General features: G+C 53.3%; 1 protein-coding gene across 1 annotated transcript in view; it reads left to right on the top strand.

Moving 5' to 3' along the window:
- PTPRU (protein tyrosine phosphatase receptor type U) overlaps positions 1-16,985 on the top strand; it is a 267,462-nt gene that overhangs the window by 174,631 nt on the left and 75,846 nt on the right. Inside the window, exons 11-13 of the mRNA XM_026657076.2 lie at positions 6,469-6,571; positions 10,100-10,373; positions 13,844-13,880. Coding sequence (XP_026512861.1) covers positions 6,469-6,571; positions 10,100-10,373; positions 13,844-13,880 — 414 coding nt within the window. The remainder of the gene's footprint in view (positions 1-6,468; positions 6,572-10,099; positions 10,374-13,843; positions 13,881-16,985) is intronic.

Genomic DNA, 16,985 nt, shown 5'->3' with positions numbered 1-16,985 from the left:
GCTTGGAGAGTGGCAGTGCCCGCTTCCTGCCAGCCTGAGCTGCAGGGACCAGCCACGGGGAGAAAAGGGAGTTCACGGTTATGCAGTCATCAGCCTCTCGGTTTGGGCTGCCAAAAAGCTGGCCACTCGGTGCTGTGACTATCTCTCCGCTAAGAACTAGACGGAGCCCACTGCCTCACTCCACCCACGGCACGCAGTGGCTCTCGGCCAATGTTCAGTGCCCCTCTGGCTTGGATTTGAACTGGTGACTAGCTGCACAAAGAGAAATTCCTCCATCTCCTATTCTGGGCACCCCGTCCTGCCTGTCCACAGCACCCTCAATGAACCCTCTTCCCCCATGCCCCGTGCACCGGCAGCCGCTTCCCCACTGTGCTAATACCTGATCTGACAGGAATCTGCACGGCCTGTCCAGGAGGCAAGAGAGACGTCAGAAGCCAGGCTGCTCGGTGACAGTCAGGATGGGCGTCAGCCCTAGCTGGAGACTGACAGTGCACAATCAGGGTCTCTTCGCGCCCTCCTCCTCCGCCTACCACTGGGCTCGCACCGGTAAATACGCCTTCCCTTGAAATGGATTCTTCATGCTCCGACGATCCCCTCCCCCTTCCCCCGGCTACCCCGCAGTCAGAATTCAAATGGAAAACAGCCCTGCTGGGTAATTGAGTTGCACTGCGGTCCCCGAGCCGCCTTGTTTACATTACACCAGACCCGAGCTGGGGTGCTGGTGGAACACATTTCCTAGCTCACTGGAGCGGCCCTGGTGGAATCCGTTAGCCGGAGGTGGGCAGCAGGAGGAGAAATGGAACGCGGCTGCCGGCCCTGCAGCGCTCCTCAAATGGGCTCGGAGAACCGATATTATTTGCCAGAGTGAGAACTGGTGTCTGAGGTGGAAGAGATAAGAGACCCTGTCTGTGCTGGGGAGGACTGTGCATCTTGTTAGATGGTGCATGGTCTTCAGCTCTGCTGCTGCTCAGCATCCAAACAGCTTCCCGGCACCAAGGACAGGCTTTTATAGCGGGGGTAAGTAGGGAGAGATTGGCACCGAAGTTCCTGCGATGAGCTGGAGAGGCGGGTGATAAATAACTGTGTCACATGCCTGGGACCACATCCCCTGCTAACGCACCCCACTGGGACTTCGGCTGTCCCTGCCGGAGGCCTGGGTCAGGCCGTGTTCAGTCCAACAACCGCTTTTCTGGGCAGCTTGAAAGTGCTGTAGTTTTAGTCTTGTACCGCTTGCCAAGGGGAATGAGGTTTCCATTTGCCAAAGGCGTCTGGCACACGCTTTGAGAACTGCAAGGAGAGAGGTTAGCGTGGGGATGTTTTTATACCTGGACAAGCTATTGGAGGCAAGCTTTGTAGGCGTTTCCCCACGCGTTAGTTCTTGCCCTCTGAGCGCCGCACAGTTGCATTCCTGGGCTGGCATTTTCCCAAGACCTTTGCTCTCGGAAGCTCCCATTGGGGCCAGATTGTCAGACCAGTTCAGCAGCTGGTCTGCACCCAACACGTGGGGCTCTTCTGAAACTCTGGCTGCTCGGCTAGCTAGCTGAATGGGAGACAAGCTCTTAAAAATCCCATCCCGACCGTGGGAGCTGAGCGGAAAGTTCCAGCCAGGGTGAGTAAGGCTCCGGGCTTTACGTGCTGAGGGGCAGAAGAAACGGGCCCAATAAGTTGTTCTAAGACTTTTCCCAAAGTTTTTTTTTTTGGTAGTAGCATACACAGCACCTCCAGTGTCCCCCATGTCTTGGGGTGGCAGGAAGGTTTTATCTCCACTTGTTTGCAAAGATCTCATCTCCTTTAGGTGGCTCCAGCAATGCGTAGCTGCTTGACTGTAACTGTTAACAGCTCTGAATGGGGTGAGATGTTTCCTAATGGGGGCACAGGAATTGCAAACCAGCGGCACCTCGATCCCCTCCACTGCTAATGAATCGGGGCTGCAGACAGCGAGAGGAGGACAGGGGATCAGGGGACAGAGAGGTTCTCTGTGTCAGCCGGAGGATGTCACTGGGAGATGCAAAACCTACTTGGATGCATTTCCACTCCTCGCAGCAGCGCAAGTTAATGATGTGCCTCTCTTGGGGGGAGGGATAGCTCAGTGGTTTGAGCATTGGCCTGCTAAACCCAGGGTTGTGAGTTCAATCCTTGAGGGGGCCACTTGGGGATCTGGGGCAAAATCAGTACTTGGTCCTGCTAGTGAAGGCAGGGGGCTGGACTCGATGACCTTTCAAGGTCCCTTCCAGTTCTAGGAGATGGGATATCTCCATTAATTTCTTTAATTTCTTTATTTCTTTGAGCCGCTCTGGCGTTCCACCAGTACAGGGCAGGGATGGATGGGAGATGGTGCTCATCTTGATGGCTGACGGCTCCTGCCAGTGGACCAAACCCAGTGTCCATACTGGTTCTGTCACATCCCTCAGCAGCCCTTGTTACCAGTGAACGTGAGGTAGTGACGCCCCTGAGAGTGGGTGGGCAGCCCCTCCATTGGGCTTCCTCCTTCTTTCTCCGAAAGGCCCCAGAGAATGATGCTGGGGAGCTGCTGCTCCTCCACCCCGCAGGCCCTTGTATCCAGTGGCCCTCGGGGATACGTCTTGCCACCCCTCTCGTTCTGTGTTCATGGAGCGCCTCTCGGGGTGCCGGCACTGGGAACCGCTTGGATCAAATAGCCCCTTGACCCCTCGCCTCCGAGACGTCAGCCCGTTGGCTACCTGAGAAAGGCTCAGCATGGAGTTTCTGGGCCGAATTCCATCTCTGCCAAAGGGCGTGGTCCGGCTAAGTGCGCTGGTATCTGCCTCACCCCGAGGCATGCACGGGAGTGGCGCTGCCCGGCCATGGAGCTGTCTTCTGGGCCGGCACTGGAGCTGGTTATGTCTACCAATGCCTGGCACTCACATGGTTTCCCTTCCCTGGAGGATCAGCCACTCAAGGCCCGCGAGGGCGGGTTTGTGCCACCGCTGGGGGGCTGAGTCACTAGGACTCGTACACAGCTACCCCATGGCCCAGGCAGTTGAATCCAGGGATTTTGTGTAACCAGGCACCTTCTGCGAGTGTGTTAGGAGCTGCAGCAGTTCTAGCCAACGCTGCTGAGGGAGGCTGGCGCCCCCGAGGAGAAACAAGCGTGTATCTTCTGGATGATCCCATAACGCAGCAATGACTGCACTTGCTGGCGGGAGATTACAGCAATGAAACAACCACTGTTGGAAATGCACAATTGAGGGATTAATTGGTCTTCATTAACAAGCCATGCAGTACTTAGGGCTGTTTGCTAACGGCTATGGGTAACTGTTAACAGCTCTGAATGGGGTGAGATGTTTCCTAATGGGGGCACAGGAATTGCAAACCAGCGTCACCTGGATCCCCTCCACTGCTAATGAATCAGGGGCTGCAGACAGCGAGAGGAGGACAGGGGGTCAGCCGGAGGATGTCACTGGGAGATGCATTTCCACTCCTCGCAGCACTGCGAGTTAATGATGAGCGCCTCCCATCTGTGCAGTGCCGCTCATCCCAAAGGAACCCGACATGCCTCGCACACTCTGGAATCGTGGCAAACCCTCCCCCCGTCTCTGAAATGCTACCGCCGCCAGGCTGGAACGAGGCCACTGTGTCAATAGCACACAGCAGCAGGGCAGTTGAGGACAGGAAGCAAAGAAGACTATGGTACTAGGGAGAAATAAGAGGTAGAACATAACTGGCTGAGCCGGAATTTTGCCAGGACACTCTGGTTAACGCCCTAACTTGTGCAAAACACTATGGGATTTTCACAAACACGAGTTCCTATGACCTTGTTTTTTTCTTGCCTCGTGCAAAGGACAGCACCTCCACAACACCGTGCTTCCGAGTACCGCGCAGGGGGATCGGCTCAATACTAGATGAGTCGGAAAGCACCCCCTGCTGCATGGATCACCACCCCCACTTCCTGAGCAATCTTTCCATCAGCTCCCATCCACGTCCTGACCAGGCCCCATCTTCCTCAGCTGTCGTCACTCCTGCATTACACCGAATGAATTTAACAGCATCGCCAGCCCACTCTTGGTCTACACTACGACTTTAATTCGAATTTAGCTGCGTTAATCCGAATTAACCCTTCACCCGTCCACACTACAGAGCCAGTTAATTCGAATTAAAGGGCACTTAAAATCGATTTCTGTACTCCACCTCGACGAGCGGAGTAGCGCCAAAATCGATTTTGTTAATTCGAATTAGGGTTAGTGTGGCCGCACACCACCGAATTAATGTGGTTAAATTAATGGGGTAGTGTGGCCGCACACCACCGAATTAATGTGGTTAAAAACCGAATTAATGTGCTTAGTGTGGCCGCGCACAATCGAATTTATACAACCTGTTTCCCAAATTCGAATTATCTAAATTCGGATTAATCCCGTAGTGTAGACATACCCCCAAAGGGTTCAGAAATCGTGAGTCAGGCCTCCAAAATCAAGCAATGGCTTTAAACGTTGTGAGATTTTAATGGATGATAATATTGGGTTCTTTGTTGCCTTCTGGTTGCTGGGCCGAGGGGGTCACGTTTTACAGCTTTTCTCCACAGCCAGGAGGGCTAGAAACGTTATTTTTTTAATTGAAAGCTGCGATTCTTTTATCACCCCCTGACTCCAAGAGATGGGGATTTAAGAAAGACACCAGCTGCCATGGGGCTCATGATAAAATCACCAGAGTTGGCAACACTGATCGAGACTTTAAAACCCATTATTCTTAATGTACTCCACTGCCACGAATATTATTATCCCTGTGACATACCCTGTGAGACACACACAAGCTGGCCAGGTCACTGGGTGTCTGAGAGTATTGTCTACACTAAGTCCAGGCCCTGGCTTCGTCTTGAGCCCAAGCCCCACTTCCATCCACACACAAATCAGTCTGACTCGGGTCTGCAAGCGCGCAGGACCCGGGTCCTAGAAGCCTGCTGGGGGAGGGTCAGTCCTGCTGAGGCTCAGGGCCAAGCCCTGGCATTTTGCAGTGTGGACACAGTTCAAACCACAGACCCGGGTCAGAAGGGCTGCGTAGTGCAGCATGGCCACATTAGCAGGGCTGTGAGAGTCAGGGTCCAGCAGTTGTAACCCCAGTGTGGATGCTCAAGCACGGGCTTGGAAACACTGAGTGCACAAAGCCAGGTCCCGCTGTCGTGGCGCAGTGTGCAGTGTAGACGCACCCTCCCTGCCATTCTTAGTGAACTAGCCCGTCCATGCAATCAGAAAGCAGCAGGTTTGTCAGAGCCCAGGAGGTGAAGGGCTGAAGCCGATCACAATCAGCGTGAAGCTCAGGGGGTGCTGGGATCTCAGATGCTGGTTTGGCCCAGTATAGAGGTGGGGGGTTCTAAACCTCCCCACCATCCTGGGGGGTTCGTTCCTGGAGTTCCAGGCTCACCTCTGTAAGAGTGGAAGGAAACCCGTAGGTATTTGGACCTGGCTCCAGACTGGCTCATGCACATCGACTGGCCTTTGCTCTAAGCCAGTCAGCAGGCATTGCAAGTGCACCACACCCCGTCAGCCCAGGCTATAACTGGCCCTCAGACAACCTCTTTCATCTACAGGATAATGAATTTCACCTCACAGCTCCCCGTAGAGGCGAGCCATTTTACAGACGGAGAAACTGAGGCACGGTGCTTTTAAATGACTTGCCCACAGTCCAACAATGAATCGGTGACAGAGTTCGGAATAGAACCCAGGAGTCCTGACTCCGAGCGCTGTCCTCCAAGCACGAGCACGATACTGCTTCATGTAGTTGCTGTGGGCTCAGGAAGAGCCCTCAGAGACTTCCGCGAGGGGGACTGCAGGGCTCGCAGAGGCACACATCAAGTCAGTGGACCGGAATCCTGGCTCAAGATCAGGACGCCCTGCTTTGAAACAAACTTCTTGGCTTTGCTTGGACCTCTGTGGATAAGCGCAGGAGCCAATTTCCCTCGGACAGAGTTCTGTTCCAGGGACATACTGTGTAATTAACGTCATTCACTTGCAAAGGTTACAGACCTCAGAGTGGAGTTGGGTTGCTACAATTCTGATATTCTGTTTCTGCGATTAGTACTGGGAGGGAATCGGCATCATGAGGAGAGGAGGGGATGGGAGTCAGGACTCCTGCAGGCTATTCCTGGCATGGTCACCGACTCCCTGTACTTGTGGTCTGATCTCAGGCAAAGCCATTAGCCACTCTGTGCCTCAGTTTCCCCATTTGTAGACTAATGATCCTCTGCACAGGAGGGCGGTAAACTCAGCCAGTAAAGTGCTTTGAAATCCTCGGATGAAAAGTGCTACAAGTAGGCAAAAATATCATTCATAAAATCCAATGGGAAACTGACCGCTGGTACTGCTTAGCCGACAAACACCTAATGCCAGACTGGCCTTTCCGGTAGCCTCTCCCTGGTACGGCCCTGGAACTGTCAGAGCTGGTGCCGGCCCCCTTGGGATGGTAGCTCACTGCGTGCGTGTTCAAAAATAGTCACCCCTGCTTCTGCTTCCATTCCAGCTCCCAGCTTCGACTACGGGGACATGCCGTCGCCTCTGAGCGAGTCGGAGAGCACCATCACAGTGCTGCTGAGGCCGGCGCAGGGCAGAGGGGCCCCCATCAGGTAGGGGTCCACCCGGAGGACTCTTAGACTCTTGTATGCAAGGAAGTGCATTCCCTGTGTGTGCGAGCTGTCTGTGCGCCCTAGGTCCTGACCCGGAGAGAAGGCACCGCGTCCACGCGAGCTAGCACAGAGCAATCTCCTTTTTCCCCTTTCTAGCTTCTTTTTTCTTTCTTTTATATTAAGTCCCTGTAAAGTCCTGTGGCAACTGATAGCCTTTTCTTTTGCTTGGGGATTCACGGACCATTAAAGACCACTTTGCCACCGAGCCATATTAGCACGAGGCATGCGTGAGTCTGCGAATTACTGGCAATCTGCTCAGTACCTGGCTGCCTATAAACAGGTGACACCTTGACAAGGAGGGCGGATTACTAGAGGTGTGCTGTCCCGGGACCACTTGGCTCGGGCCGAGAGGTAGCTGCGGGAGCTCTGTTGTTTACTGTTCTCGGCTCATCCCTCCACCCAGTTCAGACCCCTTGCTTTGGAAACTGCTGGCTCTAATGCTTTGCAGTTGCAGGGGGGTGAAGCCTCCAAAGGTTTGGCTTACGGGAGCCCCCTCAGGGTTTGGATCCTTCTCGTGGGTAGCTCGGATCCCTCAGCTGCTTTGCTCTGAAAACGGGGCTTTAAGTCGCGGCAGATGCCACGACTGCTGCTCCGGGCCGGCTTGGCGGTGCTGGGAGAGGAGCTCTGCCCCACTGTCGGGTGCTCGGTTTGAGTTCCGGATGGAGTCCAGGGATCGGTCCTGCTCCGTCTGAAGCTGTCTGCCCAGGGGCATTCGCCATCCATCATAGCCCACCTGGGCCAGATTGCGCCACCCGTATTCACACTGGACCCACGCAAACCGTCTTGCTGGTGTCGGTGGGGCCACTCGAGTGAGTAAATGCTCCCCAAATACAGGCTGCACACACTAGCCTTCGGTGGCCAATATAAACTGGGCTTGGGGGTGCCTGCGCCCCCCGTGACCAGTGCAGGGAAGGGAGCAGGGAGCGACATGCTGCCTGGCAAATCCCTTTGCTTTGCTTATTTCCCAGAGGCGTTGGTACTGCTGATGTCTGGGTCAGCGCCTCTGGCCTGTGCTCTGCAGGAGGTGAGACAAGATGAGCACAATGGGCCCTTCTGGCCTCCGAATGCAGAAACCTGTAAGATCTCCCAGTGAGCAGAATGTCATAGAATCATAGAATGTCAGGGTTGGAAGGGACCTCAGGAGGTCATCTAGTCCAACCCCCTGCTCAAAGCAGGACCAATTCCCAACTAAATCATCCCAGCCAGGGCTTTGTCAAGCCGGGCCTTAAATACCTCTAAGGAAGGAGATTCCACCACCTCCCTAGGTAACCCATTCCAGTGCTTCACCACCCTCCTAGTGAAAAAGTTTTTCATAATATCCAACCTAAACCTCCCCCACCGCAACTTGAGACCATTACTCCTTGTTCTGTCATCTGGTACCACTGAGAACAGTCTAGATCCATCCTCTTTGGAACCCCCTTTCAGGTAGTTGAAAGCAGCTGTCAAATCCCCCCTCATTCTTCTCTTCTGCAGACTGAACAATCCCAGTTCCCTCAGCCTCTCCTCATAAGTCATGTGTTCCAGACCCCTAATCATTTTTGTTGCCCTCCCCTGGACTCTTTCCAATTTTTCCACATCCTTGTAGTGTGGGGCCCAAAACTGGACACAGTACTCCAGATGAGGCCTCACCAATGCCGAATAGAGGGGAATGATCACGTCCCTCGATCTGCTGGCAATGCTGTCAGTCATGAGCCATCCAGAATCAGCTCTGAAGACTCTGCCAATATATTCAGAACCAACAAACTCCTTTCCCACCTCCTCATATCTTCCTGCTCTGTGCCATCAGTGCTGAATTTCTCCAAGGGAAACCCATAACCCAGGCCCCACCTGCCCATCAAATTCCACGGCCTTGCTCTGGCAGCAGGATGTGGTCATTAAAACCTACAGCCAGTGACGGATTAGCCCCTGGGCCAATGGGGCCTGTGCCCAGGGGCCTCAGACAATGGGGGAGGGGAGGGGGCAAAAAAATGGGTGCCTCTGCACCCCACCCCGCTCTGCCCGCCCGGCAGTCCTGTTGGGGAGTGGGGTCGGGGAGTGGGATCGGGTACGGGGGCTTCCCCCGCTCCCTGGCAGGAACACTGGGGGGGAGGGTTGGGGGGTACTACAGGTGGAAGGGGTGGTGAGGGGCACCCCCTTGCTCTGGCCCAGGGCCTCACAAATCCCTAATCTTCCTCTGCCTATAGCTGTACCCAACAACACACACTCAGGAGGGAAAAGATTGGCTCTGATTAGGTGTTATTAAAGAGGTGGTTTTAATAGATCTGGGGGCTGTACGTGTCTGAGTGGAAGAGATCTGCCCACGAAGACTGCAGTCACTCAAGAGCTCATCTCGATATGTTGCTCTTAGTGACCTGGGCTGAGTAATACAGGGATATAGAATGCAATAAACATCATCTGAGATGGCACCTTTAATTATATCCAGAGCGCATTCCTTCCTGTAGGGGAGGGAGCCTGATTTAAAGGCACTTAGCAGGCTTGGAGGTTGTTCTGCACACAAGATGTTTTCTCAAGTTGGAAAGATTCCTTCCCTGGATTTTTCACATGGGAATGTGGCTTTTTTAGGACAGTGGTGCAAGCAGGTGCCTTTCCCAAGCTGTTCTGAAACATGATCCTCACAGTAGGTAGACTCCAAACTCACCCTCTTCCTGGGAAAAGCAACAAAGAGTCCTATGGCACCTTATGTATTGGAGCATAAGCTTTCGTGGGTGAATAACCACTTTGTCAGACGCACCTCTTCCTGGGGTTTATGATCTTGGTTTTATTAACAAAGAAATGAGTAAGATAACAGAAAGAGCAGCATAATCCTGTTCTTAGAGCTCCTCCCTCAAGACTGCTCAGCCCACACCCTAGATCCTCTCTCCTCAGCGCCTACCTTACATCCAGATGAGGTGGCAAGTCTCCCGCCTCAACGAGTCAGCAGAACCCATTCAGCTCTTTGCCAGCAGATCAGCACCTGCCAATAGAGTAGTGGGGAGTTTCAGGCAAACGCTGCCAGCCAGTTACAAGGGAGTAGGGCAGGGTCCTCAGGCTTAGCTTTGTCAGGAGGCTCAATGCCAACATGCCAGGTGCCCTGTGGCCACAACTAATTTGCATAAATGAATGTTCATTGTAATACATCCAATAAGTCTCTTCTTTCGTATGGATACAAAAATAATCAGTGTTTGTGCTTCTGCCTTCTCTGCTCAATGCATAGAAATAGCTCCTTAATCGAATCCACTCGCACGCACGTGCTGCAGCTGACCAGCTTGGTCCCCAGTCTGGAGTTACAGGCCGAGCATGTCCCCGGGGTGCATTGTAGCCACAAGCTGCCTTTCTCCCACCACCCGGGCTGATGCGGGGGGCTGTGAGTGTGGTCCCCGGACTGCCATGAGACAGGGGAGAGGCAGTTCTTCATTTTAAAGCCAAACTCCTACCGGGCTCACGTCCTTTCTTGTCTCTGCCTTCCCCCTCCCCGCCTCACGTGTCCAGCACCTACCAAGTCATCGTGGAGGAAGACCGGCCCAAGAAGATGAAGCGGGAGCTGGGGGGCCAGGACTGCTTCCCGGTGCCGCTGACCTTTGACGACGCCGTGTCCCGGGGCTCCGTGCACTACTTCGGGGCCGAGCTGCCTCCCAACAGCCTCCCCGAAGCCAAGCCCTTCACCGTCGGGGACAACCAGACGTACAGCGGGTACTGGAACCCCCCGCTGGAGCCCAAGAAGGCGTATCTCATCTACTTCCAGGCCATGAGCAACCTGAAAGGGGTGAGTAGCTGCCTCCGGGGCAGGGATTGGTGCCAGGGTGTTCCTGAGTGGGAACGGCCACGAATGCTGGCACCTCCGCTCGGGTGATGGGGGTAGGACCTGGAGCATGTGGCTCGCTGGGGGGTGCGTGGGGAATGGGAGACATCCCACGCCAGATTTTCAAAGGGCGTCAGCAGCTACATCTTCAGCCTTTGTGCCCAGTTCCCTCCTCATTGCAAGGGAGGCATTTTAGTTGGTGGCACCAATTGGAAGTTGTTTTACTGTATGTTCAGGGAGAGTTGCAAAGTCCAAATAAATGTGTTGCGCTCCCAATGGAGGTCATTGTGCTCCCAAGTTTTGCGCTCACCACCCTTTGGGATGGTGGCTTGCAGGTCAAAATCCGGACAGAACAAAAATCGAAGGGGGCTGGTTTGTTGGATTTGTTTCTCTGAAGCAGCCTCCGAGTCAGACCCTGGTTGTCTCAGCAATCCCTGGTGAGATCCTGTCTCTCCAGTGTATGTTTGTTAGGGGGGTAACTTCCCTTATCATTTTCTCAATGTGTTTGATTATGCTCCCATGGAGATTAATGAGAGTTTTGCCACTGGCTTCACTGGAACCAGGGTCAGTCCCTGTTAGGTATGTGCATGGCCTCACCCTGCCGCCACCAGCGGGTGGGGGAAGTGGAGTGATACATTAGGGCAAGAGAACTTGGATTCAAACAGGCCAAGGCCCTGATCCTGCCATCTGATCCATGTGTGCGGATCCTTTGCCCGGAGGGAGGTTGCACTGACATGAAAGGGACTCTGTGCAGACTCTATACAGGTTGGGCTGTGAGCATCAGATAGCAGAATTGGGGTCCAGGCAGGTTAGAGGTTGGGACTGAGATTTTTCAAGCTCCCCATGGGAGTTAGGTGCCTAAATAGCTTTGAGGATCTAGGCCTGAGTGCCCAAATCCCCTTGGCACCTTTGAAAACCGCACCCTGGAATGTCATATCAGTAACACGTGGTAAGCTCAGGCCACGGCAGGTGTAATTCCATCAGCGTCATGCACAGACAGCTTTGGCACTGCATGTTTCATTCCCGTCTTGCCTACAAAGCCTCACTTATAACTCCGGTTATCCTGAAGGACTTCACTGCTCACTCACTTCCTCCCCGGGGAGAGGAGGAGAGTGAATGACCCACCCGGGACAGATGTTACTCACGTGGCTTAATGCGCAACCAGGAGGGGCTCAGATGCTATGGGCTAAGGGTGGTATAAGAACCTATGCAGCACAGAATAGAATCACCTATGGATCCTGTTGTACTGCACATATAAAGTCACCTATAAAGGGGAAAACAACTGTGATGGGGTGTCCTAGGAGTTTGCTGCCCCCCACCACTCTGGCGCACCCCACCCAAACAGAGTGTCCTTTTGGTGAAAAAGAGCACCAAGTTTAATCCTCCAGGAACTGCCTAGAAAGGCCACCCAGGATCAGCTGCGGGTAGAACCAATGAGTATCAGTCCTCCAGTGGCTAGAAGGGTTGGGAGCTGGCAGAAACCAATCAGGGCCCAGCAGGCAGGATAAAAAGGGCTGGCTGCTTCTTCCAGGGGCCAATTCTGAATAAAGCTGGCATGCGGTTAAAAACTTAACCCAGGAATCCTGGCCTGGCCAGGCCTAACGCTGACTGCATCTTTTTGTCGAGTCAAAAAAGACTATTTTGCTTAATTTGTGGAGCGTAAGACCCAGGTGGGCCAAGCTGAGTTGAATACGACTTTGGTGTAAGACTGGATGAGGTAGTTCCATGAGATGCTCTGGTATCTCAGGCGAGCCCAGGACAAAAACAGAAAGAAAATGTTGTCCCTCAGAGCTGTTCTAAAGCAGCATTTTTTGTTGGTGGTGTTTGCAAGTGGTTATATTAATTACTTTAACTCCCCCAACATTGTAAGAAATCCCAGGATTTGCTTTAGAACTTCTTAAAAAGCCTGCTATCCGTTCAGACGGGAGCTGCGTTCCCTCCACCTTTCTCTGCATCATCACGTTGGCCAGATGGCACTTCCTGTATCAGATGAATGATTATTTAGGGTACATTTGAGGTACTTTACAACGACAACAAAAAAGTCAGGTCAAATTTTTCCCCTCTCGCTCGATCTGAGTAGCACCTCATTCCTGAAAAGATCAAGACGAGTGTCAGCGGGAGAATCCAGTGCTTTTTCTTTTTTTTTGTAGTGACTGGCTCTGCTCTGTCATTAGAGGGAATGTTGTTTAGGTAACAATGTGATTGTTCGTGAGCTCCCTGGAGAACTCGTCTGAGGCACAAATTTGGACTGAAAACGTGGATCTGAATAATAATGCTGCTTTCACAGGGCATTGGGAGGGCGGTTTAAAGTAGTCCCCCTTCCTGGGACAGCTCTGATCAGCAACTTGGTATGCACAGCTGTCCAGAGAGTGATCTTTATCGGGGAGGAGGAGTTGGGAGGCTGAACTGCCATTAAACAGCCCAGGCCACCCATCCAGCCTGGCTGGCTGCTGATGCTGCAGCCTCCTGCCTGCAGCTCCCTGCTAAGAATTGCATCATGTCATCTGCAGATCCTTCCTCATGCTTCCATTCTCACCTATAGGTCAGGCTCCCTGGTCAGACTACACCTCCCATGATACACCGTGGACGGAGGCAGTCCACCGTGGGAGTCCCTGGCCATGGTGCATCCTAGGTGATGTAGTCCAGCTGTGGAGCAGTGCCCATGGAAGGGAATGGGCACATGAGGCAACGGAACTACAACTCCCATGAGGCACCACAGCAGTGTTTCCAAGTTGAAATATTTTGGTTTGGGGCCAAAATATTTCAGTTTTGGGACATTAGTGAAAAATTTGAAGATTTCCACAGGAAGTGGTCACTTTTTTGCAAAACATTTTGTTTAGTTGAAAACCCATCTTTCCATGCAACAGAACATTTCCACCCGGCCCTAGTATAAGAACTCCCCAATAAAGGCTGGCCCAGGGCTGTTCTTCTTTGCCCTGTTGAATTCAGAGCCTAGGCTCTGTACCTGCGTTACCATCAGATCATCCCATTTCCCACTGAATGATGGTCAGAAGCCCAGATGATAGGTCACAAAAATCAAAGTGGATTAGTCCGTCTGGGACCCTCCCATCTAGCCCATCCCTGGGGCTCAGTTCAGGGCTTTCCTTCTGCATGGGCTAGAGGCTTCAGGGCGTTGTCGGAATCCCTGTGCTTGGGCTCAGAGAGGATAATGTAGGGAAGGCTGATGGATTGACAATTAAACACCGGACATCTTGGCATATCAGGGACGCCCATTGGCATAGGTACCGAGTATGCCAGGTGCGTCAGCCAGCAGCATGTGAAAAGGGACCCAGTGCTTTATTGTGAAAAGGCTCAGCGGGCTGACTGGCCAAGTTTTGTCCTAGCTTCCCCGTTAAAAGCAGAGCAATCGAAGAGGACCTCGTTTTCATGTCCCCGCTGGACTCTGAGCCTCCCGATCTTTTCTCTCTCTGCAGGAGACCAGGCTGAACTGCATTCGGATCGCCCGCAAAGGTAAGACTCCCACTGTACCTCCCAATCACTTGTGCTCAGCAGACTGGCGTTTCTATTTCTGTGTTGCACTGAGGTTGGGACGCCACACACTGGTTTGATATTGTAGGGTTGCTCGTGAATTCCGGGCTGTGAAGAATGCTTTGTGGTTGCGTGGTTGCTCATGAAGGCGAGGTTGTGCATTTCTGGTTTCTTATTGTAGGGTTGATCATGAGGGAGGTGCATTCTGGTTTATTATTGTAGGGTTGCTCTTGCTTCTGGCAGCGGTTATTTTTTTTAAATACAATTATTATTATGGTAGCACTTGGTGGCCCTGCTCAAGATCAGGACCCCATTGTGCTGGGTGAGAGAGCCTGTGTGAAGAGCGTCTACTCTAAACAGATCAACTGGGGCAGAAAGGAAGTATATTAGCCCCTTTTCACAGGCAGGGAGCCGAGGCACCGAGAGCTTAAGTGACTTGCCCAAGATCATGCAGTAAGTCTGTGGCAGGTCTTTTGGGTCCCATGCAAGTGCCCTAACCTGAAGCCCAAGCTTCACCTCTGAAGCAGCATATTAAAACATTTGTTTTGGAATAAAAATCATATGAGGAGTGATATGTGGGTCTTGTGGGGAAAAAAAAACCAAAGGGGAAAAAATCCAGCATGTCAGATTTCAGGCCTTCTGACCTTGTCAGCATCCCTTTAAAGCTGTGAATATTGCAATTGATCTTGGCTGGTATAAACCCTGGACTTGTTTGGCATTGATATAGTCCAGGGGTGATATTAACCGGGGTAATTGTGTTGCTGGCAGTGATGGGGAGCCAGTCTTGTGAGTGAAATTGATTGGGGAAATATTTCAGCTTCACTCTTTGGCTTTTGGAATCTCAACAAATAACTTAATGCTTTGTTCTTTCAGGGGGATTGAACTTTGGGGCCTCGTGCATTTAATAAAATTCCTTGTGCTCTACTAATATATTTGGCTCCCTATTGGATTCAAGGAAGGGGAAAAATATGTAATAAAATAAGCTAAACTCCTGGCTCGATGGGAAATGAAAAATGGGCATTCATGTGCATGCGGCTAGCGTAGCATATTAAAAAAGGAGCAAGGGGATTCATAGCTTGGTGTGGAACGATGCAAAGACGAGCTAAGATCCAGCCAGCGACTAGGGGTTAGCCCTCGGGTAGGATGTGTGGGCCTGGCCCATGGGAGGAAAGGCCCTTTGGTCTGGGTTGGCCATGGCACAAGGGAGATGCGGATTCGTTGAGGAAGATGGTATGTCCTGGGGCTATCGTCCAGTCGTCGTGAGCCAGCCAGGCATGTGGGGACTGTAGTGGGAATGGGGGGTTCTGGGCCGGTACGTAGAGTGAGAGAAGCGTGAGCCGGATGGTCATTAGGCAGGCCAAGGGAGGAGGGAGCCATCAGTGTTGGCCCATGCTGGGGCCTCCCTCTCGTCTCAAGACCACGTCCCTGTTTTTCTTTCCTCCTCTCTTTCTGCTGAATAAACACCAGGGGCAAGGGGCACTGAGAACAAAACGTACCCGCTCCGTTCTCCCAGCGGCTGAGCCTCCAGCAGTGCCCATCGCTGCCGCTGCCTCTGCAGAGGGGGTACCCCGCATGAGTGCTCAGCACCTGGGCTCCGGGAGGGAGATGCCCGAGGGAGGCCAGGTTTGTGGCCTCTGCTGGGATTGGGGAGAGGTTTAGTGCGTGGGGTTGAGGATCGGCAAGTCTTGGAGTCTGAAGGGGGAGGGGTTAGTAGCTGGGATTGGAGCAGCTCCTGAGATCAGGGAATGTACCCTTGCCTAGTATTGGGGTTGGGCAGCTCCCGGGCTCAGAGAGGGGTGTACTGCCTGGGCCTAGATCCTGGCAGCTCCCGGGCTCAGAGAGGGGTGTACTGCCTGGGACAGACAGCTCATGGCTCAGAGAGGGGTGTACTGCCTGGCAGAGAAGATGGGCAACTCCCAGGCTCAGAGGGAGGTATAGTGCCTGGGACAGGGGACGGGCAGCTCCCAGTTTCAGAGAGGGGTGTACTGCCTGGGCATGGATCCTGGCAACTCCTGGAACTGAGATGGCTACAGTACAGTGCCCGGGATTGGGGGATTAGCAGTGATGGGTTATTAGTCTCAGCAGTGACACCCCCATTCCCACGTTGTGCCTTAGTCCTGTATTCAGACTCTGTGAGCAGCACTCTCAGGTAGTGTTCTCAATGAGACTCAATTTCCAGGCTGACTTCTAACCGTATCCAGGGTCAGGGCACTATTCCCCTGTCTCCACTTTGGCTGCTTGCTTCATAACGGTTTATTAATAATCCTCCTCGTCCTTATAACGGTGTTTGTACGGCACCCTCTGCCCCTGCCAAGGCGCGGCGGGAGCCACGGAAGTGCAATGAAAATGCAATCATCCCGATAAGAGGCAGGCGTTAAACCCTCATTAGATGCACAGCAGGCAAACCGTCCCGGGTGACAGCACTGGAGTGGGCTGGGGGGGAGGAGGTTGCACGCAGGCCTGACATTGATTCAGCTGGAAGAGGCGTCTGGAGGCGAGCGCTCCCCGGGAGAGCTGCTCCATGCTGCTCCATGGGCTCATCGCGCAGGGACGCCCCCACTCTCCACATTCGCATCCTCCTCATGGCTTAAGAACGCCGCTTGGTGCAAGCGTGGGACTGTGCAGTGCTTCCTGGACCAGGCTCTGAACTGCCGGCACGTAGTGCTGGAGCAGACGGGCGCCCCGCAGGAAGGGTGTACGTGCATGTAACCCAGCTCTGCCCGTGATCCTGGCAGGGCCAGTTTGTTGGCCTGATAACTTTGATAGCGTCCTTTTAAACCACACTAAGCGAGGGGGAGGAGGGAGAGTGCGGCCGGGAGTCCTCCGGAGAGCAGAAGCAAGGCATCCCGGGGCCGGGCCAGAGAGTGATGCATCGTGGAGGTTACGCCCCCAGCATCGCTGGGAATAGGCAGCAGGGAGCGTCCTGGCCCTGCCTCGCACTCTCCATGTGGTGAGAGCTACGTCAGAGGAGGCTGCAGGGGCTGAAGTGCCGATGTGTCTGTCCAGACAAGGGGGACTGGAGAGAAAAAACTTCCGGGAGATTTAGGCTGAGAGAGGAAAGTTCAAATGAAGTGATGGGAGCTGCCA

Source organism: Terrapene carolina, unplaced genomic scaffold (genome assembly GCF_002925995.2).
Source record: "Terrapene carolina triunguis isolate 2854851 unplaced genomic scaffold, T_m_triunguis-2.0 Scaffold236, whole genome shotgun sequence".
NCBI classification, from domain to species: Eukaryota; Metazoa; Chordata; order Testudines; family Emydidae; genus Terrapene; species Terrapene triunguis.
This window is presented reverse-complemented; position numbering and strand designations above follow the sequence as displayed.